The sequence below is a fragment of the Musca vetustissima genome, unplaced genomic scaffold, assembly GCF_032173495.1.
Source record: "Musca vetustissima isolate MV318-11 ecotype Yass unplaced genomic scaffold, APGP_CSIRO_Mvet_v1 utg122064, whole genome shotgun sequence".
Lineage (NCBI taxonomy): Eukaryota > Metazoa > Arthropoda > Insecta > Diptera > Muscidae > Musca > Musca vetustissima.
Window position 1 is genome coordinate 46655 of NW_026886567.1, and position 27070 is coordinate 73724.

Below are 27070 nucleotides of genomic sequence, written 5' to 3' on the forward strand. Positions count from 1 at the left end.
TGTACAAAAAACGATACAACAACCACATGGAAATTTGTTGTTGTAAGTTCTACTAGTGTCAACTCATTTGACAGAAAAATGTAAACAAATAAACAAATTATCATCAAATTATTTTTATTTTGAAAATGAATTATTTTCGAATCCTCAAAATAAAAATTGAAAAACATGAATGAAAATCTTTCAAATTTATATTTCTATCGCTTCCACATCTTTCCTATAATTGAGCCATTGCCATATATATGTGTAACACATATGAAAATGCTGGGAATAGCGAGTTATTCCTTGAAGAAAGATTTGCTTCCTCAAACTTTCCCAGCAGGCAGATTGAGTAAATTGAATACAGGAGCACATTTAGTAAAGAACAATTTCAAATTGTATGCGTTCCCAATTTTCCAGTTGGGTGATTTTTAAAAACATAATTTGTCAAATTCATATTGACACTAGTATTACGTTGGAATCAAATCAGCTGGGATTTGCTGTTACCTTTTATAATTGTACCATGTTATTTTGGTAGGAATTTTTCAATCAATATTTTCATAAATCTAGGTCCACACTAAAGTGATTTTATGAAAAAAATTAAGGATCGTTTATACTATGCCTTCTAAATTGACTCGATTTTTTAATCGAGCTACCTAATCCTGACTTTTTAGACTTGTATTAAAATGATATAAAATTGATTTGTTTACGTACACCCATGGTATAATTATACAAGGTAGGGTATGTTTTGTCAACAAAGAAAAAATACACTCCTACGTTATGGCCTATAAGCCAACATAAATCAAAAACAAATACAAGTCGTTCTGTTCATTTGACCTGTTTTAGAAATTGAATATATATATATAGATTTATGTGGCAATTTTGGATTTCGTAAATATTAACGCCTTTAAAAGCTCTCATGACCTAATAAACCATTTCCTTTTTTATAGGTTATATCATATGAAAAAATACATATGCTTGTTTGAACTCAAAAACTAAAAATATTGTGTTCGCCGCTGACTTTGACACACATAATGGTGTTTTTACACGATATGTATTTTACATATGTGCTGTCACTTTTTTGCATATGGAAATCGAACTCGTCATGTGAAACATACGGAAATTTCAATGTGTCAAAACGATATGCAATTACATATGTATTTTTTTCCGAATAGGACGCGCTCTATTTTCGTATGTGAAACATAAGGAAATCAGCTGTTTGAATGAAGCACATTGTTGGAAGTAAATATTTCAATTGCAAGTCAAAGAAAAAGATGAAAAGGCAACAATTACAAATTATTATTTCGTTTGTAGGTGTTTAATAAAAAAGATGTTGATTTAAGAAAAAAAGTGATTTTTTTTGTTAAAAAAATAAATGTTTTGTGTACGCCGCTAATTTTGACACACATAAGGAATTACATATGGATGAAATAAGTGACAGCACATATGTAAAATGCATATCGTGTAAAAACACCATAAGGAATTACATATGACATTTGAGATCAAGTGTGCACTTCTATTCTGATCCAACTGTATATTTCTTTCAAACAGCTGATCTCCTTAGGTTTCAAATACGAAAACAGAGCGCCCATGATGTATCAAAACCAAAACATTTGTTTATTATTCGACCATCTGTTGTCAAATGGCAGCTATATATTTAAATCGAATTCAAGTACAAACTATGCACCTTGACAGTTAGCCGAATAGTCAGATGCACTAAATGGAGAGCCTATTTGTTCTGCCATGAGTGCGCTCTATTCGGAAGAAATACACATGGAATTGAAAGTTTCATATGTTTGACAGGATATATTTACGTTTACTTTTGAAACCAGGAAATGGACATTGTATATTTAGTGCAAGGTAGGGCTACAACATGGCATAATAACAGAAGGTAGTCTCATTTGAGAATTTTATGATGGCAACCCTTTTTAATTTGGAACTCATTTATCAATTTGAAACATGGCATAATTACTGAAGGTAGTCTCATTTGATGATTTTATGATGGCAATCCTTTTTAATTTTGAACTCAAATAAATTCCATAAATTTTTTCTAAAGCAGAACATTGCTCTAAAGATTAAACCATGATTGTAACAACTTTTATTTGTAACTTTTAGCGGCAAAGAACTTCAAAATATTTATAAATATAATTTATTTAGCAATTTTTGACACTGAACAAATGATATGCGTACATTTCGAGGGAAGATATTTTCATTTAAACTTGGAAAACTGAATACTGTCAAAGGGAAATTTATGAAAATAATTGGAAAAATATGACTGCATGTACATACATATGATCATGACAAAATTTATCAGGATTTATCATAAAAATTTAAATCATCGTGCGGCAAGGTTTATATTAAATCATGGACGAAATTATGTTATTAATTAGACGTTTTATTTGCGAAAAAATCTTGTATGTAAAATACATGTTGTATGTATCAGTTGATTCACATTTAGATCATCATTACAGGTATGTGTAAACAATTAGGGTATATTTTTGGATTCCGTGAATCAATTGATTTTTCGCATTTATTTATACTTATACTTTAGAGCATGGAATAATTACAGAAGGTAGTCTTATTTGCAAAATTATTAATGGCAACCATTTTTAATTTAGAATTCATCTCTCAATTTCAAATTATATGAAAAATAAAATACAAAAAACTTAAAAAACTTAAACATTTTGTAATTATTGCCACTGAACTCGTGTTGTGCGTACATTTCGAAAGAGGATATTTTCATTTAAATTTTGAAAGCTGATTGTTGTCAAAAGTAAAATTATGAACAAATTGGAATTATATACCTGCATGAGACTACCTTGTGTAATTATGTCATGAGTTCAGAGCTTGATAATTCGGAGCTCCAGAGCTTGTTACTTCGTAAAAATATAAAATACACATAGAACAAGTTTGTCATATTTTGAACATTTATTTTTTTTTTATTTTTTATTTATTTAATTCATTCATGTAATACAAAGCCTTTAAGGCCAAAAATTTACACTATAATATAATAACATCTGAGTATAAAAATCATGTATATATAAAAATTAATATATTAATTGATGAGATAAAGTTTGGGTTCAGTATTAGGTATGGCCTCCAACCATTAAAAAAGAAGGTATATATACAACAATAACGCAATAATAGTTTTAGGTAGCAGTAACCACAATACAAAAATTAATAACTTTTTTAGGCATTATACAATTCAATTAGTTTTAGCTTGAACATGTTATTTGAATGTGAAAAAACTCGTAGCTCTAAAGGTAATACGTTCCAGCTACGAGCTATACGAAATAAAAACGATCGACAAAAAATATTTTTCCAAATTCTAGGTATAAATATTTGGGGATTCCTAGAAGAGTGGGAGAAGTCAAACGATCTATATAACGATGTAGGTTTCCTGTTTTTGACAATCTTATAAAATAATGACAAATTGCGAAGGTCAATATATGCATTAAAAGAACATTTAAGAAACTTCTTAACGTACTCAGATACATGGTTCCTTCTAGGGATGTTATGTACAAAACGAGCAATGGTGTTAACAAGTCTCTTGAGTCTATCTAAGTAAATACCCACGGTACCTGAAAAGACTTCCAAACAATAGTTAATATGAGACATTAACAACGCATGACCAACTCTATTTTTGATACGAATGGGTAGATATATGTTACAAGCGTAGATTTTACGCAAAGATGACATAACCTTACCATAAAGTGAATCAATATGGTATTTGAATGAAAGTTCACTGTCTATAACTACACCTAGGCATTTCAGCCTGTCTAAGAGTTGTATTCTATCATTCTGAAGATATATATGAGGGCAAGCACGAATCGACGGCCGAAACATTACTGCTTTGCTCTTAGACGAATTAATAGATAACGAATTATTACAAGTCCATCCTTCCACACTCCGAAGACAGTTGTTTATGTTGCTTTGACATATTTGATGAAAGGAAGGCTGACCACTAAAAAGCAAAAAAATGTCGTCAGCAAACATAAACGTTTTACATTCTGCAAAATCAGTGTAGGCAGGTAAGTCGTTCACATAAAGAATAAACAACAAGGGTCCTAAAACGGAACCCTGCGGGACTCCAGAGTGAAGAGTCAACAAATCTGATTGAAGACCATTATAGGCCACAAACTGGGTTCTATTGCTCAGGTACGAAAGAATGAGTGTGCATGCAGAATTAGAAAAACTATATTCATGTAGGAGCTTATGAATCAAACGCTTGAAGTTGATGGAATTAAATGCCTTAGATAGGTCAAGTGAAACCAGAACACTGAATTTTCCTATATTGATATTCTCTCGAACGTGATCTGTTAAACTTAGAAGTAAATGCGTTGTACTATGCCCTGCTCGAAAAGCAAACTGAGAGTCACAAATTTGGTTGGAACAGTGCTGTAACATTTGATCCTTAATAATATGTTCAATGATTTTAGAGACAGCTGGAAGAATAGAAATGGGGCGAAAATCTTCAGGTCCACTTATGTTCCTAGTTCTTGGTATTGGTACGACGCGTGCGCATTTCCAAGCTTGCGGGAAAGAAGAAGTCATTAATATACAATTAATCAAGTCAGTGAAAATATTAGATATATAAGGAAACATTTAGGATGACTATTAAAACTATATCATTATCTAAGATCATTTATTGGATTTAATAAATCCAGTATAATGTAAATGTACTATAAGTTTTCTTAGATTAATTAAATCCTATTTATATTCAAAGGAAAATAATTTCATTTTAAACGTTAAATAACAATCAATTCTACGTTTTGAATAAATGTTTTTTACAGTTATTAATATTGATCAGTGTGTACAACACCTGTGTAATGTAAACAATAAATTTGATGAGTAACTACAACACTTCAATAGTTGGCAATTCATTGCCATATTTTTTGTCGTTCGATGAGTAACCAACCTCTTTTTTCCAATTAGTATTATATCGTTTTCATCCGTGCACACCTATAGCTATCCTTGTCCGACACATTGAAACTAGGCGACAAATGCGTGAGAAAGTTCAAAACACAACGAAAATTTCAACGAAAAATACATAAAATACAGTCAGTCGTTCGTCGTTTTTTCACTCGTTCGTATCGTTTTTAGATTACTTTATCGTGTTTTTATATCCAACTACAAATAAGAAAAAAATTAGACGTTGCTGAAATTTGCATTTGTCTTTCTCTTTTTTGTGAAAATTGTGCAAATTTCTTACAACGCCCATCCGTATATAGAATATAAAAGACAAACGAGATAGAAAAAAAAACGCACGCAAAAGCATAACAACAAACACTTTACAAACTCTAATAACCACAACCAATTCCTCCATTATCTTGGATTATATAAAATTTTCTTCTCCCCTCTGTGTTAATAAAAAGCCGTCAAAATTGAATCGACAAAGATTGACGAGACTTTTTCCTCTACTTCAACTGCAATGGAGGATAAAGCAACAACAAAAGATCTGGATCAATGGATTGAACAGTTGAACGAGTGCAATCAATTGACAGAAGCCCAAGTCAGAACTCTGTGTGAAAAGGTAAGCAAAGGCACAAAAAAAAATTGCGTTAGGATCGAAAAAGAAATGATAAATTGCTCCCTCCCCGTGTAAAAGACACGAAAATATCATCACATGCAAAAAAAGTGTATAAAAAAATCATTCGCAATGAGTAGCCAGCAGCAGCAGAAGAAAAAACATACTCATCCAAAGACATCTAGATTTCGTCAAATTTTTTGCAAAATTCAAAAATATGTATAGTTATCTCTTTTTCCCCATGAGAGTGTGTGGTGCAAAGTGTTGTGTTTGTGTTGGTCTTGTTGTTTTAATTACAAACGGCCATTTTCCCATATTCCTCTCCCTTGTTTCGTTAAATTATCTATTTGTCCATTGGTTTGCAAAAAAGTGACAACAATACGTTGCGTGCCGATAGAGAGGGATTTGTTTATACTCAGTGAGAGACAACAAATAAATGGGCGAGAGTGAGCCAGAGAGAATTGGACGAAAGTATGTTAATTTTATATGATGCGTTCATTTCTATTGGAGAAATATAAAAAAATGAAAAACAAAATAAAAAATAACTTCCTTTAATAAAAATACTAATAGAAATATATGACAGATAATTTGTTAATATGTATTTTGTACTAAATACTATAGAGATGGGGAAATTTGTTATATTTTTTTCAATGGAAGCAATAAAGCCGAGTAATAAAATAAAATTTGCTTATTGGTTGGCATATTTACACTTGCACAAAACCCATATAGAGGAGAATAATTTAAGGTTATGTTCTTAACGTAGCCATTTTCTGAAAAAAAGAAAAAAAAATCCTGTTTTCTTTCCTTGTGGCTAGACAGGATTTGACAGATATTATTTTCATCTTTTCTGTGTTAAGAGCATTATATTTACATTAGATTATTTACAGAATCTGGTTTCTTGGAGCTAAAAGGGAGTTACAAATTTATTTTGTGTGTATCCCCTCCTCTGTGGTATTCTGTTAATTTATCCTTGATGAGACATCTATGCAAAAACAATGACGATGCGGATGATGCTGCTAAATTTTTGTTCATTTCATATTGTAATTTGATGAAATTGCTCCGTCGTCACTGTGTGAGGTTTTTTTGAGTTTGTTTGGACATTAAAGTAGTGTGTGTGTATTTTTTCGTCTGGTTTTGTTGTTGCAGAACACAAAAAGTACCTTGGGACCGGTTTTCTTCATCATACGTCCAGGCTCTTTTCATTTTTTTTGTTTGGTTACTGCTGTTTTTTTAATGACAAAATTCTTGTATCCAACAAATAATTCTAAGAAAAAAGTGTATATGTATATATGCATCATTGACCGTTTCTTTTTTCAAAACCTGTTCATTCGCTGCAATAAAAGTCCTCATCATCGTCGTCATTTTGCTTTTCCAATAAATGACAAAAATTTCTCGTCACACAAGATGCGCTGGAAAAAATACTTTGTGCAACAAAGACTTTCTACCAACTGTCATTATTTTGGGTTGTCCTTCTCCAATAGCATTCTTTTTTGTAGTGAAATTTGTAGCAGAGAGATTTTTTATAAAATTCTGTGCCAAAGAACTTAAAATTACTTATGATAATTTATAAAGATCAATGTTGATGAATGTAAGTCAAGTTTAGGGCACTCTCGCTTTGAATTTTTACCATATGCAGTCATGGCGTCCTGATTTTTCTTGTGAAAATGGGTATAGGATATGTGCCTCCAAAGTTCCATTGGGAACCTTGTATTTTCTCATAATTTTTAAAATTTTAAAAATGGGTATCAATTAAAAGCGGAAACCGTTGTAATCAAGGCCCCAAGGACTACATGTGATAAATATATCAAAATAATAGTGGAGAGGGTCCTAAACCAAACTTGTTCCAAAGCAAATAAGTTCTAAATTTTAGAAAAACTCATAAAATGTTATAACCCCATTTATTTTCCCCGATAAGCCTATAAAGTATATATTCTTAAAAATTGCATATCGATATAACCACGTTTGTTTGTTGAAATGTCGGTAGAATTCGTACCGTCCCATTTTTATACCCTCCACTATAGTATGGCTGTTATATTAATTTTGTCATTCCTTTTGTAACTCATCGAAAGATTAATTTCCGACCCTATAAAGTATATACATACTAGATCAGGGTAACATTCTAAGACGATCTAGCCATGTCCGTCCATCTGTTGTAATCACTCTATCTTCTGAAGGAATTGAGATAGATCCCTAAAATTTAGAATAGAGTCGTCTTTTGTTTGCAGGTAGGTCAAGTTCGAAGATGGGCGTTTAGGCATAGCCCCCATTAAAGGGTGCCGCCCAATTTTCGATATTTTGGGGTTCTTGAGCGCGTTTTTCAATCGAAAACGCTTAAATTTGTTACATTGGTTTCTATTTGGGTACCAAATGTCTTCACTAAGAATTATAAATATCGGTCCACTTTTTTTACGAAAAAAATTATAAATATCGGTCCACTTTTTTACGATATTTTGGGGCTTTAGCGCGGGGTTCTTGAGCGCGTTTTTGAACCGAATTCGCTGTATTTGCAACCAAAACATTCGTATTATGAAACATATTTTCGCATGAAATGAGAAACGTTTCCCTATATTGTGTAGTTCTTGCATTACCGGGCCACATTGTAGCTGTATGATTCTGTCCATAAGGATTTTAGAGAATAATTGCATGACTATAGACCCAAAAAAGCTAAAGAGTTGCTTCGCTTGGCCGAAAGTGGTGAACTGCCGAATGCGCAATGAGCCAAAATACTGCTGAGCAACATTCGGGCAGCGTGTGACGGTTTCAGTGACCGTTTGAAGGCCATAATTCGTGCCAAAGGTGACCAATTCGAACAAATCTAAACTTATACTAAAATTTTATGCTATTTCCGACATTTTTTGCGGCGTTTGACTTTGTTGCAGTTTTTTATCTCAACATTCGCATCTGTAGACATTTAATATTTCGTTTTCACTTGAGTAGAATACTCTTTTATAAATGATCGTCATATTTAATTTTATTATCAAAAGATTAAGAAACATTATAGGTCTATTTCTAAATGCAAGACTTGTGGGTATAAACGTGGTATCACATTTCAAATGTATTTCCTTAGCGATGGGAATGTTCCTTTGGAAGCTTAAGAACAAATATTCATTGTAAATACACTTTGCACCTGCAATAAAATAACTTAATTACATTGCCAATTAATTTTCATTACTCCTCTTATTTTCCCTCCATGTCAGGCTGGGGATAAAGAAAAATTGTGTTTTCTACACAACTTTACAACATTATTTTGTATTTGTAAATTGCAAATATTGATGTTCTCGTCTTATGTTCGCCTTGTGCTTGCTGCCTTGGCTTCTTAATAGTTTAATTTAAGAATATCCATTTATATTTTTTGTTGCTGTTTCTTTTGCGTTCTAATTTATTTTGTTGCTGCTTCTATATACATACGTAGTATTTTCAATTTAGGGTTGTTTTACTACACACAATTTGTTTAAAAACAGACTATGAGTCAGCGGCAAGCAAGCCGCCCGGGTTAGTATAGAACGGTCGGCAGAGAGGGAATCCAACTAGGCCGGCAGTGAGTCAGGCAGGGGGACAGGCGATATTCCCAGTCAATATGATGATGAGTTTGTTTTATTTTTATAGTGAGTAGTAGTAGGCCTGCTACTAATATACCCCACATACTCAATAGCCTGTCTGTCTGTCTTCCCCTTCGGAAAATAATGTTTGCGTTCTGTTGTAGTTCTTTTTTGGTTGGGTGGTGGTTTAATGGTGTAGTTTTTATGTTAAACAATAGTCTTTTCATTGGGCTTCCTAGGTGTTAGATTTTCAATTGAACACTTTGATTTTCATAGCTCGCTCCCTCCCTCTCTCCCTACAAAATGTTATAGATTAATGTTCATGTTTTCTTGTAAATTTGTTTATTTGGTCGTGTTGTTGTTATTTTTATCTAATGTAAACAAAACAAATAATATGTTTTTTGTACATGTGTTTGTGAATTAAATGTTGAACATTTTATTTTATATTTTATTTAAATTCTATAAGGGGTTATTACATTTTCTATCATTGTGCGTTCATTTTATCACCAAAATTAAATATTTGTACTTAAAAATTGAGCAATTGTTCGTCTGAAATATGTATTAATTCAAGGTTAAATGCACGACCTTTGGTCATTGGATGGATGGACGTCAATTGGGAATCAAGGCCAAAGAAAGTAGACATCAAAATTGAGCAGTTTTTCAAATCAGTTGCTTAGACACATACAATCGCGCAGTGGTACCTTCTTAGAAAAACAAAACATGGTTGAACTACTACTTGGGTGAACTTAAAATTGATTTACTATTCGGGTGGTGTCCCCGGATTTTTGCCAATATTCGAAATGACTTGCATGACCCTGTGTCAGTCTCTGTGGTAAATAGTGCGATTACACAATTATTCCCAGACTTCATTGGTGTCTCATACATAATTATCGTTTAACAAGTGAAAAATGCGTTATGTTCGGCCGGCCTTTGGATAACCAAATTACATCGAATTCGGTTAAAAACGCCGATCAAAAATACCAAAATACCGAAATTCGAAAAATATCCCCCATAATAGTTATATAGAACTTCTGGAAAAATGGACCTATATTTATAATTTTTTTGTGGAGAAATTTGGTACCCAATAAGAACCCAATGCAACAAATTTCAATGAATTCGGTGAAAAACTGGCCAAAATACCGAAAATTTGGGGGTACCCTTATATGGGAACTGCCTGCAGACAAAATACAACCCTACGAAAATTTCCCTATCTAAATTCCTTCGGAAGGTAGCGTGATTACAACAGACGGACGAACGGCGGACTAGGGTATATATATACTTTATTTCAATGAGTTACAAACGGAATGACATAATTAATATACGCTCCATACTATGGTGGAGCGTATCATATTTGTATATAAGTAGAGCCCGAAAAAAGCTATATTTCCATTCTTAAACAACATGTACATTAAACCGCTTTGCAGGGTTAACCTTCTTTTTGAGGTTTTATTTTAGAAATATGTAAGGTAATTGTTAATGAAAACCCACTGGCTTAACATAATCCGGTAAAATGTAAATTACTGTATTACTTGTAAATTACTGTATTGTGCTTTAATTTTCATTAAAATTAAAAATATATTTATATTGAAATTTCAAATGATATGCCTACTCCTTTTTAAATTCTCCCCTAAATTATATTTTTTGTACTCTCTCTCTATCTCTTATTTCAATCAGAGAAATTAGTTTTAAGCCGCCGCATCTGTCATTCAGTTAGTTCAACAGTGTCGTCATTGTGTATATTTATATTTTGACATCTAACCTAAATTATTTGCAAAATTATTGTTTTTGTTTTATTTTTTTTAATATTATTTGTATTGGTTAGCGGTTTGTTAGTAATATGTACTGTGTGTGTTTTATACATACTAATGATGTACATATGTACGTGCGTCGTGTACCAGGTTTTGCCGATGGTGTTGGCGAGCAACAGCTATCATCACCATTAACTGTTTTGTGCGGTATCCATCCATTATAATGTGTATTATTAATATTAGTATTATAAATTATCTACGTGGTGTTTTTTCTTCAAGTTTGTCGTTATATGTCTAACCTCTGGTCCAATATTCAAATACAATATAATTAACGCATGAACATTTTGGGAACCCGGCGAGAGAATTTATTTGTATATGCCTTTGTTGTTTTCTGTCAATTCTCTCTCTCCCCATAGCTCGTTTGCAAATGATCATTGTTTATTTCTTTATCTATATAGTTTATGCAGTTGTTTATGCAGTCGGCAGATAAAGCTCTATAATAAATGTCGATTTCAATTTGTTTATTTTTTATTTATTTTTGCATTTAGTATGATGAAATTTTGAAAATTGTATAACAAATTGTTGGTAGTATACAAACGAACACTGAATTTTATTTTTTTTTTGATTCCTATAATAAATTATTTTACATTTTGTTAAAATTAATTTTAACTACTTATAGTGATAAGTCAAAATATAAACACTGGTGTCCAAAACTAAAGCAACTGAAATAGCAAACGGAATAAGTGATATTGAATATTCATTATATTTTGACTAGGTCCTACAGTCTAATCTGATCGTTTAAGTCGATGATCTAGTTCCCTCTAGCAGAATATGTATATGCCCTAATTTTCCACTTTCCCATTTTAATGTATACATTAGGTTAAACACCTTTTGAAGGTATTATTTACATCGGTGACCAATTCAAGAAAAGAACTTCTACCTTTAATATTCCCTTTAAGGGAACCCCCCCATTCTCGATTTTAATTTTTCAAGATTTTCAATGGGCTGGTAAATCAATACCAATGCTTGTTAAGGTTTGTAACTTTGCACATATATAATTGAAGATTTAAAAGAGAAGAAAAATAATTTACAAAAAATTTTTGTTATTGTTTTGTTGTTGTTTTTTTGTAATTAAAGAAAAATCCTTATTTTTGATGGCGGACATGATAACTCCTCACTGGAACATCGGAATCCGAAAATTCCAATTGTTTTGCTGTTGTTTTTTGTAATTAAAGAAAAGTCCTTATTTTTGATGGCGGGCATGATAACTCCTCACTGGAACATCGGAATCCGAAAATTCCAACGGTGTTAGAAAGAGTACATGTCTGGCTCTCGTATGAACTAGGATTATTGACTTCGCTCTAAAATTAACAAAATGGTGGACCTTTGAAAAAATATTTTTGGAAAATCGCCGATTTTTTACAAAAACCCAAGTCAAAAATAAGGAAGATCTTCACCGATTGGCTTTATCCTAGTTCATACGATAGCTACACACTCACAGAGAAACGTGTAAAAATTTGAGGTCGATTGGGTTATTAGTTTTTGAGTTATCGTGCCCGCCATTCGCAAAAAAATGTTTAGAGAAAAACGCGTTTAAAGTTTGAGAAGTCCTTCAGCCGTCACTTGATGCTGACACAATAAATCGGCTATATCTTCAAGAGTTCTTGAGATTTTCATCTGAAATTTTGTAGGGACATTCTTTAATTAGTGTAGATTCGAATTATGTCAACAAAATTTTTGACCCCGAGAAAGGGCGGGGGTCCCCTTAAACCAAAAATTGGTCTGTCTTTAGACGATATTTTGGAGACACTTTTAAATAGTTTCTGCTTATACATGAGGTCTATAGAAACGTATCGATGTTATAGCAATGAAACCGAGTTTTTGATAAACCTCGACCTCTCAAGAATCCTTCTGTTTGTTGTCATGTATTCTATTATAGAACCTTCCTAGTTATTATATTAAAACAGGACCTACTTCCCACGCTTCCTGTCCAGACCAGATTTTATGGCAATCCTGTTTATTTAACCTATTTTTTATGTTTTCGATTATATTAAACATTTTCAGATTATTTGGGACAGAGTTCATAAACCATTCGACTGAGACCTATACAAGTTGTGTTCAATTTTTTTCGGTGCATTTATTAATGTATACTTGTTGACACATCAAATTAATTATTTATTAATTAGAATATATTTTTATATTGTATATAAATTCATTAATTACTTAAATTACGCATTGAATACATTTCATTGTAAATACTCAAGGAAATTTTCTTTTCTTTTCTTACTTACATTCTTCTAATTACGACAAATGTCAATGATTTACCTTCAACGTTTTAAAGTGTAGAGAAAAGAAAGGAACCAGAAGAAAATGCAAACAAACAAACAACTAAACCCAAAACCCACCCATTAGAAAGAGAATTATTTGTAGGCTCAAGCAACTAATCCATTCAGTATAAGAAGAATACACACACACTTTTTAGGATATGGCTCTCTTTTTCTTTCCATTTCTTAATTCTACTCACATTCATTTCAAGGACTTCCAAGTAATATGATGTGGTGTGGTGTGGTGACGATGGCCTTGAAAACCATTACGTCGTTAAAAATTCAAAGAAAACATACTCAACAACAACAAAACAAACAACAAAATAACGCACATTCATATTTGTTGTTATGTATCTTGATTATTCTTGTAATCATTCTGTCAATATAGATTTGGTAAGTTACGACGTATTGGTCTTACCATATTTTGTTGCTGAACAACAGCACCACCTGTACATGGTGATGACGACGGCGGGCGGGGGCAAGAATGACGGTGTGTATGAGGTGGTGTTTATTGTGTACAGAGGAAACGGGCCAACCTACACAAATTCGTCTGGATGCTTGAAATGCCGGCTTTGCTTACTTGCTCTCTTGCTTCATGTTTTCTTTTATTCAATATGACGTATTTTTTAACTTATTTGTTATTAATGAAATTGAAAAAAGTATATTATGGAATATTTTTACCTTTTTTCCCCATCTTCCATACTTAATTTCATTCATTCATATTTCTTCTTCTTCTGTTCTTACGCTTTCCAGCGTAAATATCTGTGAGGTGAAGTGGGTGGTGGGTATTTGGGTGGTGTTGGTATGTCTGCAAAAAATAATACAAAAACCTTATGACTCATCCAGTTGTTGGGGTGTTGCCGGCGGCTAGAGGGGGTATAAAATTCCCCTTAAATAAATATTAACGCGAAGATATTTTCCAGCTGATAACAATGAAAATTGTGTATATTCTTTCTGTATACTTTTAATCAAACGCCCGAACCTTATCAATTTTGTTAAGCACGCACACCTCACCGGTCCTCCTCCTCCCCGCGAAATTATCCATTTGCGAAAATAATAGCCGTCATAGTTGTAGATTTCTTTTTGAGTGAAATTTGTGTGTGTGTGATTTTTATAAATAATCTATAATCTTTATTTTGTTTTTCTTGTATTTTTTACAATATATATTGCAAAATGACAAAGCGTTATGAAATTTTGAAGATAAATGGGTTATTTGATCCAGTCAAAAAACTTCGTAAAATCCTTGACCTTAGGAAATATTTTTTCTTATCTATAGAAAGCTTTATATATAATAAATATAAATTAGGTATAATACCTTTTAAATGTAATATATACAGCGATGGGGTCTTTATAAGATTATCTTCACTTTCACAGTAGTTTGTCTATGTAAAAAGCGCAAAGAAATGTATTTCGAAAGGGGTTTCTACCTTTACATATAACTATGAAACCGAACTTTTGATAGACCTTGACCTGAAGCCTTCTGTCGGTTGTCATGTATTCTATTATAGAACATCCCAATTTGTATGTGTATTATTGATCCCAAAAATTTGCAAGCTCTAATACAAATAATAGTCATAGCCCCGAATAAATATTTTTATAATTTTTTGGCATTTAAGAGTACGGAGAGTAAAATTATTTTCCTGAAAAATTTGTTGGTCGAATATGTCCCACTATATATATGAAATATATTGTTGTATGTATATTATATTTTTCAAGAAAGTCTGTTGCAATTAGTATTATACTTGCGTGCGTTTTCCAAAACCACTAACCACCAACCCCTTTTATGCACCGGTCTTAATTAGATGAGTCACGACGTTTCAATACAAAATATTATATATTTTATTTTTTGTTTTGTTATTGTTGGGCTTTGCTCACTTTACTACTCATGTCATCATCCATATTGGCAAACTCTATGGTGGTGTTGTTGTTGGTGTTTTTCATGTTACCAACAACTTTAAAGATTTCATAATGGCATTTTGTTTTTTACTTCCTCTGTTATTGCTCTCAGAGAATCTATGGTGTGGTCGGTCAGCTATTTAATTTTTCGTTTTATTATCTCATTCATGTGACTTTTTTTGGGGAGCCACCCTAGAATAAGTTGTTTTATTTTTATTAAACATTTTTGTCATTTTTTTATATAACTTATCTTGATATTTAATTTTTAATCTGTAATGGTCGTTTCATTGATTGTTACTTTTATTTTTTGTTTATCAATGTGGTTGGTCATCATCGTCATCATTATTATTTTGCCCGCATATTCTATTTGTTTTTTCTCATTCTATTTCTTACTACGTCCTCAACCAAACATTCGCTCTCTCTCGATTAGTATCGCAAGGTCGTCTCGTTGTTATTTGTTGTTGGTTCTTTTGTTTGTTTTTCGGAGTCCATGTTTACTCAAATGTTTAGTTTGAATAAAGAGAACCAGCACCAAGTACCCTAGTTTTTTTATCTTTTACGAATTTTTGTTTTATTTTGCTGCGAAAAAATTTTATATTTATGAAATATATTTTATTTTATTACACAATTTCACGTAATTTTGATATTATAACAAGGTTAAATATTTGTTGTTATTTTAAATTTACTACAAAAAGTTCATTTGAACTAAGGTCAGGGAATATTTTTAGTATAATAAACTAAATCTTGTTGAAGATGTATATTTTTGAATTGTAAAATTTTACCCGACACCGGTGGGGGTCCCCCACTATCATCAGCGATTTTGTTAGCGGCATCCAAAAAATAATATATACCAAATAAAAAATAACACGATTTAAATTTATTTTAATTACTTTTTTCTGTGCTGAGTGACTGACAACGACCGTTGTTGCCAATTCATTTGTTAATTGAATGATAAAATTCTTGGGTATTGAGTAATCTTTTTTAACTCAGTACATAGTGGGCTATACAACAACAACAAACAAATGCCATAATAACACCTTCTCTATTAGTCATTACTTTTGTTTTTATGGGCAGTGTGTGAGAGGAGGATTTTCAATTTATTTTGAATACATTGGATTTATCTACCGGGCATTTTGTGTAAATGAAATTTATGCAAATTCCCAGTTTCCTTTTTCTTCCAAATAGTGACATAAAAAAATACCAAACAATTTTGAGAATGTAGAGAAAATTTGAATGAAAAAAATCATCCATTATTTATTACAAAAAAAATCTTCAACAATCATGTATTTATGTAAAATGTTTGCATTTTACTTTATAAATTTTGTTGTTAAGCATTCATTCGTTCGTTCACAATTTGCGTCAAAAATACACACCAGCACTGATGGCTAGGGTTCAATTTTAAAGGAAACATTAATAATATATGAAGAATAGATCCAACATTTAAAAATATATCTTTTCAACAGGTTGTTCCCAATAATAAAACATATTTCCATTAAATGAATATATGTATATTTAGAAAAGTGTCTATGAATTAAAATTTACAACCTGGCAACACTGGCCAATTTACACACGGTCCGTTTGACTCTCCCGGTCATATTTATTTTCCTTTGGGTACACTTGTACTCAACAACAAACAGCCAGCATACTAGAATAAAAATAAATTGTTTGTTATTTTTTTGTCTGTCTCTCTATATTATTCATCCCTTTTTTAATGAGCAATGTTTTTTTAAAATAATTTTTATTATTAATTTTAATTAAAAAAGTTGTCTTCTTTTATTTTTATTCTAAAATATTAAAAAATAACAGAATTATATCCATGACAATATTACAATACAACCATCCTCCCTCCCCCTTTGTTGTAAACACGTCCGCCCTGTTCTTTCTTGTCTTGTCTGCTGCTAGATGAATGACACTATTTGGAAGTTCAATAACCTCCTCCCCTCGAAAATGTTGACAGCCGAGCAGCAGCAGCACTAGCAGCTAACCTATTGTTAGCTGCGGTACCCTCCCCCCACCAACAAGATAAAAAACTATAGTTTGTGGTATTTGTGTTGCCTGCATAAAAAACAAAAACAAAACATTCGTGATTTATACAATAAAAACTTTGTGAAAAAAAAAACGAAATATTAAAAAACAAATACAACAACATCTTGTGTATCATCATTAAAAAGAGACACAATTTACATTTCGTCATTGGGTGGGGAAATTGGAATATTAAACAAAATTTGTTATCTATCACGTGACTTGAAGAGCGAGCTATACCCTACAGATTGATTTGAAGAGTTGGTTAACGAGTTTTTATTATCCATTAATTACTAACATGGGATAAATAATATTAAAAAAACCAGTAAGGAAAGTACATAGTAAAGTCGGACTGAACCGAATATATGATACGCTTCACAACTTTGGGTGTATTGTACATACTCATGTCTTTCTGCAACCTATGATATGATTTAATTTCATTCGGGTTGATTTAGAGTCGTCTGCGTGCCATGGAACAAATTTATGGAAAAACGATTTATAGCAAATTTGATACACTCTTATTCGGTACGCCGCACTGTTAAAAATTTAATTTCAATCAGAAACCCGTTCGAAATACATATGGAAGCTATGTCGAAATCTTAACCGAAACTTAACCGATCAGTTGATGGTTAAAAATATTCATAAAAATCAACGACGTACAAAGAGGTTTAAATTGGGACCTCTCCTCAGTTTGTCTATTGATAATCCATTCAGCTCGTCTATAGAGACTCCCATCTGCATAGAGATTCCCTTAAAGCTTGTCTATAGAGAATCCCCTTTCTATAAAAATTTATATAAAGTTCACTTAAGCTAAAATAATACTGACCTTTAGACATCATGTTAATGGTAGGCCACATCCAAGAACCTGATTAAACCGCTGCCACCTATAATAAACCACCTCGGTTTCTGTCATAAATAAAATTCAAGTCAACTGTGCCACATCCGCATCTCATGGTGGTGGCTCATAAAAAATAGTTTCATATTTTTTCTTTTTTTTGGTTAAAAAGCCATTATAATTTCTGTTGATGAACTTTTCACATTTTGTTGATGTTTATATATGTACATATAAATAAATAATATTTTTACATAATTTATAGGTTATGAACATGCAATGGATAGATTTTGGTGTTTCTGTTTTTTGCTGTAATATTCCATAAATTAGCTATGAGTTATTTGAGGGAAACGATGCGCCAGTACCAGCTGTTGTTACTATTGAAGCAACATTTCCTCTTTAGCAGTCAGCAGTGTAGTAAATAATAACCTCTTGACACTTTGTACTCTGCTGAATGACTGGCTGCCTGCTTGTCACCACGACAACAGTAGTTCATAGTCATGTGGAAGCCACCAATAGTTGCTGTTGTTGTTATGTATTTCCCTATGACAATAACAGGCAGAGCAAAAATAAAAATAAATAAAAAATAAGTAACAAATAATATACACTAACAACTTCAACTATTCAATATAAAAAAAACAGTTCACGGAAATCTCGGATTGCAGTAATCCCAAGGATTGGATTTTTGGTGCAAAGTACAATTACTGTCAATGCGGTGTCTATCATAAAGATAATGACGTCTAGGGGAAAGCAAAGTCCTCCTATGAAAAAATAATTTTTTTGCTATAAGATTGCTAAATTTAGAATTTTCAAAACTAAAAAAAAGCAGGAGAAAAATGTGTCTCTAGGTTATTTGAATAAATTCGAATATAAATATTTATATATTTGCATAATTTTGGTATATCGAAACTGCGTAATTTCTTTTTTGCTATCATTTCACATTTCTTTTTTTAATTGGTTGCGATATTTCCTCTCTGCCGTGTTCAACATTGCTCTTCCTAAATTATTTCCTTTTTATAACGATGACCAAATGACAGGACAGGAAGATAAACGATAGACACATATAATTTTTTTTTTGGCAAATTTTTGCGGAAGCCTTTCTTTTTCGTTGTTGCGACAATGTCGCCTCGGCCATTTTCATTATTGCCATTGGCGGCGTCTTCGTCGTCATCGACTTGATAGCCAGTCAACTGCCTGCCTGTATTTGTTGTTTACACCACCATCATCTTTTTACCTCGTGGAAATTGTTTGATTAGAAATTGTAAAGAGCTTGCCACCATTATTTAATTTCAATGTTTCTACTAAGAAGACCGCCAGCACCTTCTCCTCCACTCCTCCTCTCCACCCACCGCAATCGATATGGTCGTATTATTATTGAGTGTGCGAGTGTAATTTTTTATTTATTTATTTTTTCTACTACCTCCAACTAAGCAGCAATAAATGACAATGCGAATATCATCATCGACCATGATGGGTTGTGTTTTTTAGTTTGCAATGCTGGGCCGGTCAATATAGTATAGTTTTTGAATTTTTTGTTTCTCTATGATGTCTATATTGGTTGGTGGCGGTGGTGCATTGCCGCTTTCTCTTAACGTTAATGTGTACCTACAGATATACATACACACGTTCAGCAACAGTTTTTCATTGAGCCATTTGCCAACACTGATGATGACGACGGTGATGATGATGAGGTTAGCAGCGCCAAATTTGCGTATTTATACACACTATTCGAGAACAGCATGAGTGATTTTGTTGTCCCTTTTGGCTTTTTTTGGTTTCAGCCGACTCAGGCAGTCAGTCATCGGTGTGCCGGTCGCCGCTGTCCGCCATGTAGTAAAGAAGATTTATTTTTATTTGCAAACTATTCTAAAAATAATTTCATTTCTGTTTTTTGTTTTATTTCTTTATTTGAAACAAACATTGCAAAACATTGAAAGTGGCGTTGAACGAGCAAGTAGCGAACGAGAGGGTGCCAACGTTTGTTGGCATTATCTAATGATGGTGGCCCCCCCATGTTGATTTGTCTTTCTTCTTTAAGAGGTTATAAATTGTTGGAATAGTCTGGTAGGAGGATAAAAGGAAAAGACAAATCAATGAGGCATCTACAATAATTAGGGCCTTGTGGGGCTATAATTGATTGATGAGGTGGGTCAAGATATTGAATTATAAATCGTGTGTACTTTTTATAAATCGTGAGTATGAAAATTGTTTATCATAGAAAATGATTTCGGAGAAATATTTCATAAATAAATCAGTGAATTCATGTATTATAATTGGATTTTATGCAACTATATCAGTAGTGAGAGTTCAGCAAGGAGGAAGGCTGCAAAAGGGCATCAGTTCGTACTGATCAACAAATTGTCATAACAGTAAAAAATACTCATTTAAGAGAGGCATTGAGACGATTATCGTTGGATATAGCCTCTCGAACAGAGCGTGGACGAGCTATGGTTGCAGGCCTAGATGCCCGGAATCTATGAAGAAAATTCTTTTATTTCTGAAAGGAATCGGAAAGCCAGATTGGCTTTCGAAAAATCTCATATCAATTGGAATCCGACTCAGTAGAGAAATAGTATGCTTTCAGATGAATTCAAGTTAAAAATTAAAAGACTTCGAAATGAAAAAAATTACTGTGAAAGGCTCATGCCACATTATTGCAAGGGTAATTGTAGGGGTCAATAATTTTGTTGTTTTTCTCCAAACATACACCAAAACATGTCAAAGATTGGTTGGGGGAGTCATAAATCAGGGTTTTATAATGGCACACACAATCATCACATCTTTACCCTATAGAAAAATCTTTGGAGTAGTTCACAAACAGTTTCAGGGTGCAAGGAATAGTATATCCAAGGTTCAAATTGAGCATTTTTTTGATTCAATGTCTCGTAGGTGTGCTGCTGTAATGACAAATAATGGTTATGCTGTCGAATACTACAAAAATTTGCTTATTTATAAGAAAGCATCAAAAAAATGCTTTAGTTTTGACCAGACAAAAATTGGGTCATAGAATATTTTTTATTTCCTATTTATTTCTGCAAAAACTTTCATTACAACTTTTATTTTCAAACAAGTTACAGGTCATTTATTCAGTTTGCATTTTCAGTTGCTTTAGTTTTAGTCCGAGAGGCCTTTATTAAGGCCTTGCCAATAATTTATGCCGCAAATGGTATTTTTTTCGAACTGATAAAAATATAACGAGCACAGCAACACACAGCGAAAAGAAAAAGGGTCACGAAGGTACATTTATTTACATTTAAATGGTTTTAGGTCATTGAGTTAATTGGTTGTTGTGTGACATTGTTAAAAATAACATCAAGATGTCTCATCATATATTGAAAACTCAGTGATTTGGTTTGCTTCGTCACTCTGTTGGCTGACTGGGTGGCTGACAATTGGCCGTTGTTACAAAATATATTGGCATCAATTGAATATTGTATTGGAAAGAAGAGCACAATTGATTTTGTTGCCGAGGGCACATAGAATTGAAGAAGGAAAAAAAAAACAACTATTTTCCAAAAGACAACGAGAGAACGAGAACGTTTTTTTTCCTCTTGGGGGAAAACAAAAAAATTAGAAATTTAGTTAAATCCAGTATTGTCGAAGATATTGTTATTATTCGATGTTATTTCTTCGACCTTTTTGATGATTTGTATAATAAAACAAACTTTTTATTTTGAGTTCGAGGCGTGTTTTGCTGCCTATTTGGATTTTCAATGAATAAGTTATATACCTTACATATAAATTATTATTATTGTCAACAATTTTTGTATATCAAACTGAATTTAAATTTATTGTGAAATATTAAAATTAAAATAAACAGCAAAATAAACTCAAACCCATAAAAAGTTTGTTTTATGATAACAAAAATATATTGATTTTTTTTTTTCCTAACCTATTTTGAGAAACAATGTACACATTTCGATAAATCTGAATTGGACTTCGCCCAGACCGTAAAAATGTGGGTTGCCAAATCCGGAAGTTGTCCTTTTCAATACTACTAGGTAAATGGATCATCCCTTCTGATAAATCTTCGTCTCCTGCATACATTCTACATCATTTGGTTGTAATTTATTTAAGTCCCCATTGTGTCTTAACTACAAATCTCAGAATTTATTATTGAGGTGTGGGTTTAGAAAGGACGTCCTTGAGAACTTACAACTAGTACTTGACTGGCCGCACTGATCCGTATTATATTTCCGCATAATATCAATTTGTTCGCAGTTGCATAAACAATTTTATTGGCAGATTCTACCATCTCTTTATAAGTGTTAATAAAATATTCTCCATAATATTCTATCGTCTCCGGAAGTTCTTTCCAATTATATGATTTTTGTTGACTTTTAAACTCTATGTTTTCATTCTATTTTTGTTATGTTTGCCTCGAGATCATTTTAATACAACAAATAATCAACAGGAACTTTTAAATTTTTATCCACTCATTTAAAAATATCTATAAATTTTTTTAAGATTTCAACATGTCCACACTACTGCTGGGTATTTTGAAACAGGTTTCATACCCATTCAGAAATTTTACACATATTTTTGTTATGTTTCTCGAGATCATTTTAATACAACAAATAATCAACAGGAACTTTTAAATTTTTTCCACTATAAATTTTTTTTGATTCTCATTATATTATCATTATTTCCTTTTATATTCACATTTTTCCAGAATAAAAAAACAAATGTGTTGATAAAAAGTGACACCATAATGGCATTGTTTATCATCATTTCTGCCAGCTGCCATATTCCCACATAACTGATATTTCCTTTTGTATTTTTTTCTGAGAACAAACGGGATACAGTTAGAATTTTCCATAGTACTAAAGTCCACTTTAGTAGGGTAAACAAAGTTATGATATTTTTCCCGATAAACTATACTTCGAAAAATGAAAAATAACCTTTATCCGATTTTTTCTTCTTAGTAGGAAATCAAACCACATACTTTATTCTCCTATACCTTTTTAATATAGGTCAAACAAAGGTGGAATACCTTAGCGTTTTTACAAAAAGTTTTCTACTAACTGCATTTGCACTTATATTCAAAACTATATACAACATCTGTGATTAAGATCCTTTTACTATCTCTCCCCAAAAAAATTAAATCAAATTTATGATTTTTGTTTTTCATTTTTTTATCACCAAAAAAATCCTTATTTAATTATTATTCTTAATTTTTTGCAGGCCAAGGAAATTCTATCCAAGGAATCAAATGTCCAAGAAGTCAAATGTCCTGTAACAGTATGCGGCGATGTACACGGTCAATTTCACGATCTTATGGAACTCTTCCGGATAGGTGGCAAATCGCCTGATACAAATTATTTATTTATGGGTGATTATGTCGATCGTGGCTATTATTCGGTCGAAACTGTTACACTATTGGTCGCACTCAAGGTACGCTATCGCGAAAGAATTACAATTTTGCGTGGCAATCACGAATCCCGACAAATCACTCAAGTTTATGGCTTTTACGATGAATGTCTGCGCAAATATGGCAATGCCAATGTTTGGAAATATTTTACCGATCTGTTTGATTATTTGCCACTGACCGCATTGGTCGATGGTCAAATCTTTTGTTTACATGGTGGTCTCAGTCCATCGATTGATAGTTTGGATCACATCCGCGCGCTGGATCGCCTGCAAGAGGTGCCGCATGAGGGACCCATGTGCGATTTGTTATGGTCTGATCCCGATGATAGAGGTGGCTGGGGTATTTCACCACGTGGTGCTGGTTACACCTTTGGTCAAGTTAGTAAACAATACAATATTTTTAATAAATTGCAGTTAGTAAACTTCTGATGTTTTTTGCAGGACATTTCGGAAACATTTAACAGCACAAATGGTCTAACATTGGTATCACGTGCCCATCAATTGGTCATGGAAGGTTATAATTGGTGTCACGACCGCAACGTTGTCACAATTTTCTCAGCGCCAAATTATTGTTATCGTTGTGGCAATCAAGCGGCCCTTATGGAATTAGACGATTCACTTAAATTTTCATTGTAAGTATTAACCACCACTCATACACATACCCACACGATGGGTGTGTGTGTGTGTTTGTATAAATTATTTGTTTATCTATTTAGCAAATGTTTTATATTGATATTTTTATTATCTCTACCATACTATTATTTTTGCTTTGCACCAGTTTATTATTTATTTTTTTATTTTATTTAAATGCACTTGATTTGTTTGTTATTGCCTTTCACCTTGTCTCCGCTTCTCTCGCTCTTCGTGTATTTTTTTACTGCACTCTATTATCTAATCTTGAGAATTATTTACTATTTATCGCGTTGTGTTTATATTTGAAGTATTTGACTGAATAATTTACGTGTGTGTTTAGAAGTCTATGTTAGATTGACTTTTTTATCTCAAAAGTCCAGACAATAAACTACCACCACTACTACTACGTTCGTCCTATATATATTGTCATTTTTATATTTCACCTTGATAAGCAAGGTTTGCATACTTTTGGTGTTTATATCGGAAAATTGCAAAAAAATAAAAATGGATTTGATAAACCCTATGTTTAAATTTATAGAAGAATAGTAGGCGATAAAATATAGTAAGAACTTTATAAAAGAGTATGAGAGTATGACCGTGTTTCCTTACAGACCTATAGGCATTATAAACTTGAAGTCTTCCAATAAAATAGTCGAAGATCATCAATTAGAAGACTGGGAAGACTTCTAACGAAAGATTGTATAGTTAAAATTCTCCCTATATACCACTTTGGCTTTGAGATTTCTTATATATCTTTGTACTGCATGCCTTAAATAAAATGGGATGGTCTTCATATAGAAAAATTGTTGGTCAGCTAATAAATAATTGCAGAATTAATAAATAACAATCAGATAATATTATAAATGTTCTCATAGACAATAGATGAAATTCGTATAGGATTTAAGTAGGTCTCTTGGGGGAGACCAAGCCATGAAGGTCTTTCAATAAAAGAATGGAAGATCATCATCATATACACAAAGCCCATCTAATTGAATAAGAATTGAAGGAAGGAAGAAAAAAGGAAAAACCTGAAAGGCTTTATTAGTAGAAGACATGGATGACTTCTAATAAAAACCTTGAACATTCGGTAATAGCAGATTGGCAATTTATTTTAATATACTTTTTAAAAGGCATTCTTAGCAAAGACTGGAAGGTCATTAATGTAAGGTGGAGAGGTTTTCTAATTGCATCTAAAAGCTATTTTAATAGTAGACTTAAAGATAAAGAAAAGAAAAATCAAGATCTTAAATTAGAAAACCCTACATGAAGACTTTACTCTCTTCCGAAAGTAAAGAGGAAAAAAAAGAAGAATGCAAGTCTTTCTAAGAATTTTTGATTTTGAAAAGTGCACCATTTACTTTAAATCGGACCAAAATAAATATGGAAGCTATATCTAAGTCTGAACCGATTTTTCCCAATTTGAATAGTGTTCGTTCTTGACCCGTCCTGGGACCTGTACTTTGTTTACAATTTAACATCAACAGACGGACATGCATGAATCGACACAGAAAGTGATTCTATGCCAAAGGAACCATGGGTCTATCTCGTTTCCTTATGCCTTTTACAAACATGTACTATAGTGTGGTGAAGGGTATGAAAAATGATATTAGAATATATTTTTCTATTGAACACCTCTTTCTATTCAACCTATCGTTGACGACATTTTCATATAAAAATGAAATATTTTTTTGCGAATAAGGAGTAGTCATAATCCAATTAATCAAATTTTTTAATCATAACCTATAATAATAATCAAAAACTTTTTTTGGTAATTTAATCGGTATAATATTCTTTAGTAGTTCAATTCCCTCCCTTTTGCATTTAAGCCGCTTTATATGATATAATTTATATTTTATTGTGAAATGTAGCTTACAACCTTAAGGTCGAAAGACTGGGCAATATGAAATAAATAAAAAAATTAATTATTTATCATTTTTCCATTTCTACAGCCTACAGTTCGACCCAGCACCAAGACGTGGAGAACCCCATGTTACACGAAGAACACCAGATTATTTCCTTTAAGAGAAATTACCTACAACAACAAGTAAAAAACAAACAAGAAAACCCAAACATTACAACAACAAGAACATTTACATTTATTACTATATAAAATACTAATGATAATAAAGAAGAAAAATAAAAATAATAATACAACAACAACAAATGCAGAAATGCAACAAAAACAACAACTAGTAAAGCATTATCATCAAGAATACGACGAACAACCAATTGCAGAGGAAAAAACGCGAACACTGATGGACGAAGAATGGAAGAAGGAAAACGGTAATAAGAGGAGGAAGCCCGTCGAAGAAGTTGCGAAGAAGAAGATGAAGAATGCAAAAGAACAGTGAATGATGAAAAGGAAAACAACAACAACAGCAAACAAAATTAAAAACCAATATAATTTATATACAATTAGTTACAACAAAGCTGTAATTTAGAAAGTAACAACCAACAAACAAACAAAATAAATGAAAAAAACAGAAAACTTAATAAAAAAATATAGAAAAAAAAACAAAAATTAAATTATACAAAAAAATGCGAGTAATTTTAAAAAAACTACACAAGAAAACAAACAAATCGTTAAACTTTAAGCCAAGCAGTTATTTTTGATTTTTCTAAATAAAAACAAATACCATTTACGAAAATACACATACACACACACTCACCAGATAATATATAACAACAACAATATGCCTTAACTTCCTTAATGAAAACTTTTGCCAGAAAGCCAATCAGTTTTTCACATAACTCCAAAGAGGAATGTTAGGCATGTCGTCGTTTGATGAGATACAATCATACACAATGTATACCAACCACAATTCCCTCCCAAACACCACCAACCTCTTCCCCTACACGATCCCTTACGACGAGTATCCAACAAAGGCTGAAAGAAGAATAAAAACAAATGAACGTTAAAAAATAAATAAAAACCCTAAGAAGAGATTCAAATTCAAATATTATGGGACAAAATTCTAAAGCTAATAAAGAAGCAACAACAAATAAAGGCAAACAAATTAATTGTTTTTAGCTGGCTGGCTCAATATGTGAATTATACAAAACAAAAAATGGAAAACAAAGCCCGTTATTAATAAAACAATTATAATTGAACATTTATTTATATTTAAGCAACAAAGAAAAATATTAAATAAAAACAACAACAATATGAAAAAAACGAAAAAAGCTAAACAAAAATAGTTTGT

General features: G+C 32.1%; 1 protein-coding gene across 1 annotated transcript; it reads left to right on the top strand.

Moving 5' to 3' along the window:
• The first annotated feature begins 5297 nt into the window (after nt 1-5297).
• Nucleotides 5298-25995, top strand: LOC133334062 (serine/threonine-protein phosphatase PP2A). The gene is made up of 4 exons (XM_061542361.1): nt 5298-5509; nt 23049-23612; nt 23676-23866; nt 25817-25995. The coding sequence occupies exons 1-4, from the start codon at nt 5408-5410 to the stop codon at nt 25887-25889; spliced, it is 930 nt and encodes a 309-aa protein (XP_061398345.1). The 5' UTR covers nt 5298-5407; the 3' UTR covers nt 25890-25995.
• The last annotated feature ends 1075 nt before the right edge of the window (nt 25996-27070 follow it).

What these genes read in the sequence shown, in the direction of transcription:
- LOC133334062 (XM_061542361.1), top strand. Translation starts at nt 5,408, where the DNA reads ATGGAGGATAAAGCAACAACAAAAGATCTGGATCAATGGATTGAACAG. An exon ending in CTGGTTACACCTTTGGTCAA is followed by an intron (nt 23,613 to 23,675) that starts GTTAGTAAACAA and finishes TGTTTTTTGCAG; the next exon opens with GACATTTCGGAAACATTTAA. An exon ending in GATTCACTTAAATTTTCATT is followed by an intron (nt 23,867 to 25,816) that starts GTAAGTATTAAC and finishes CCATTTCTACAG; the next exon opens with CCTACAGTTCGACCCAGCAC.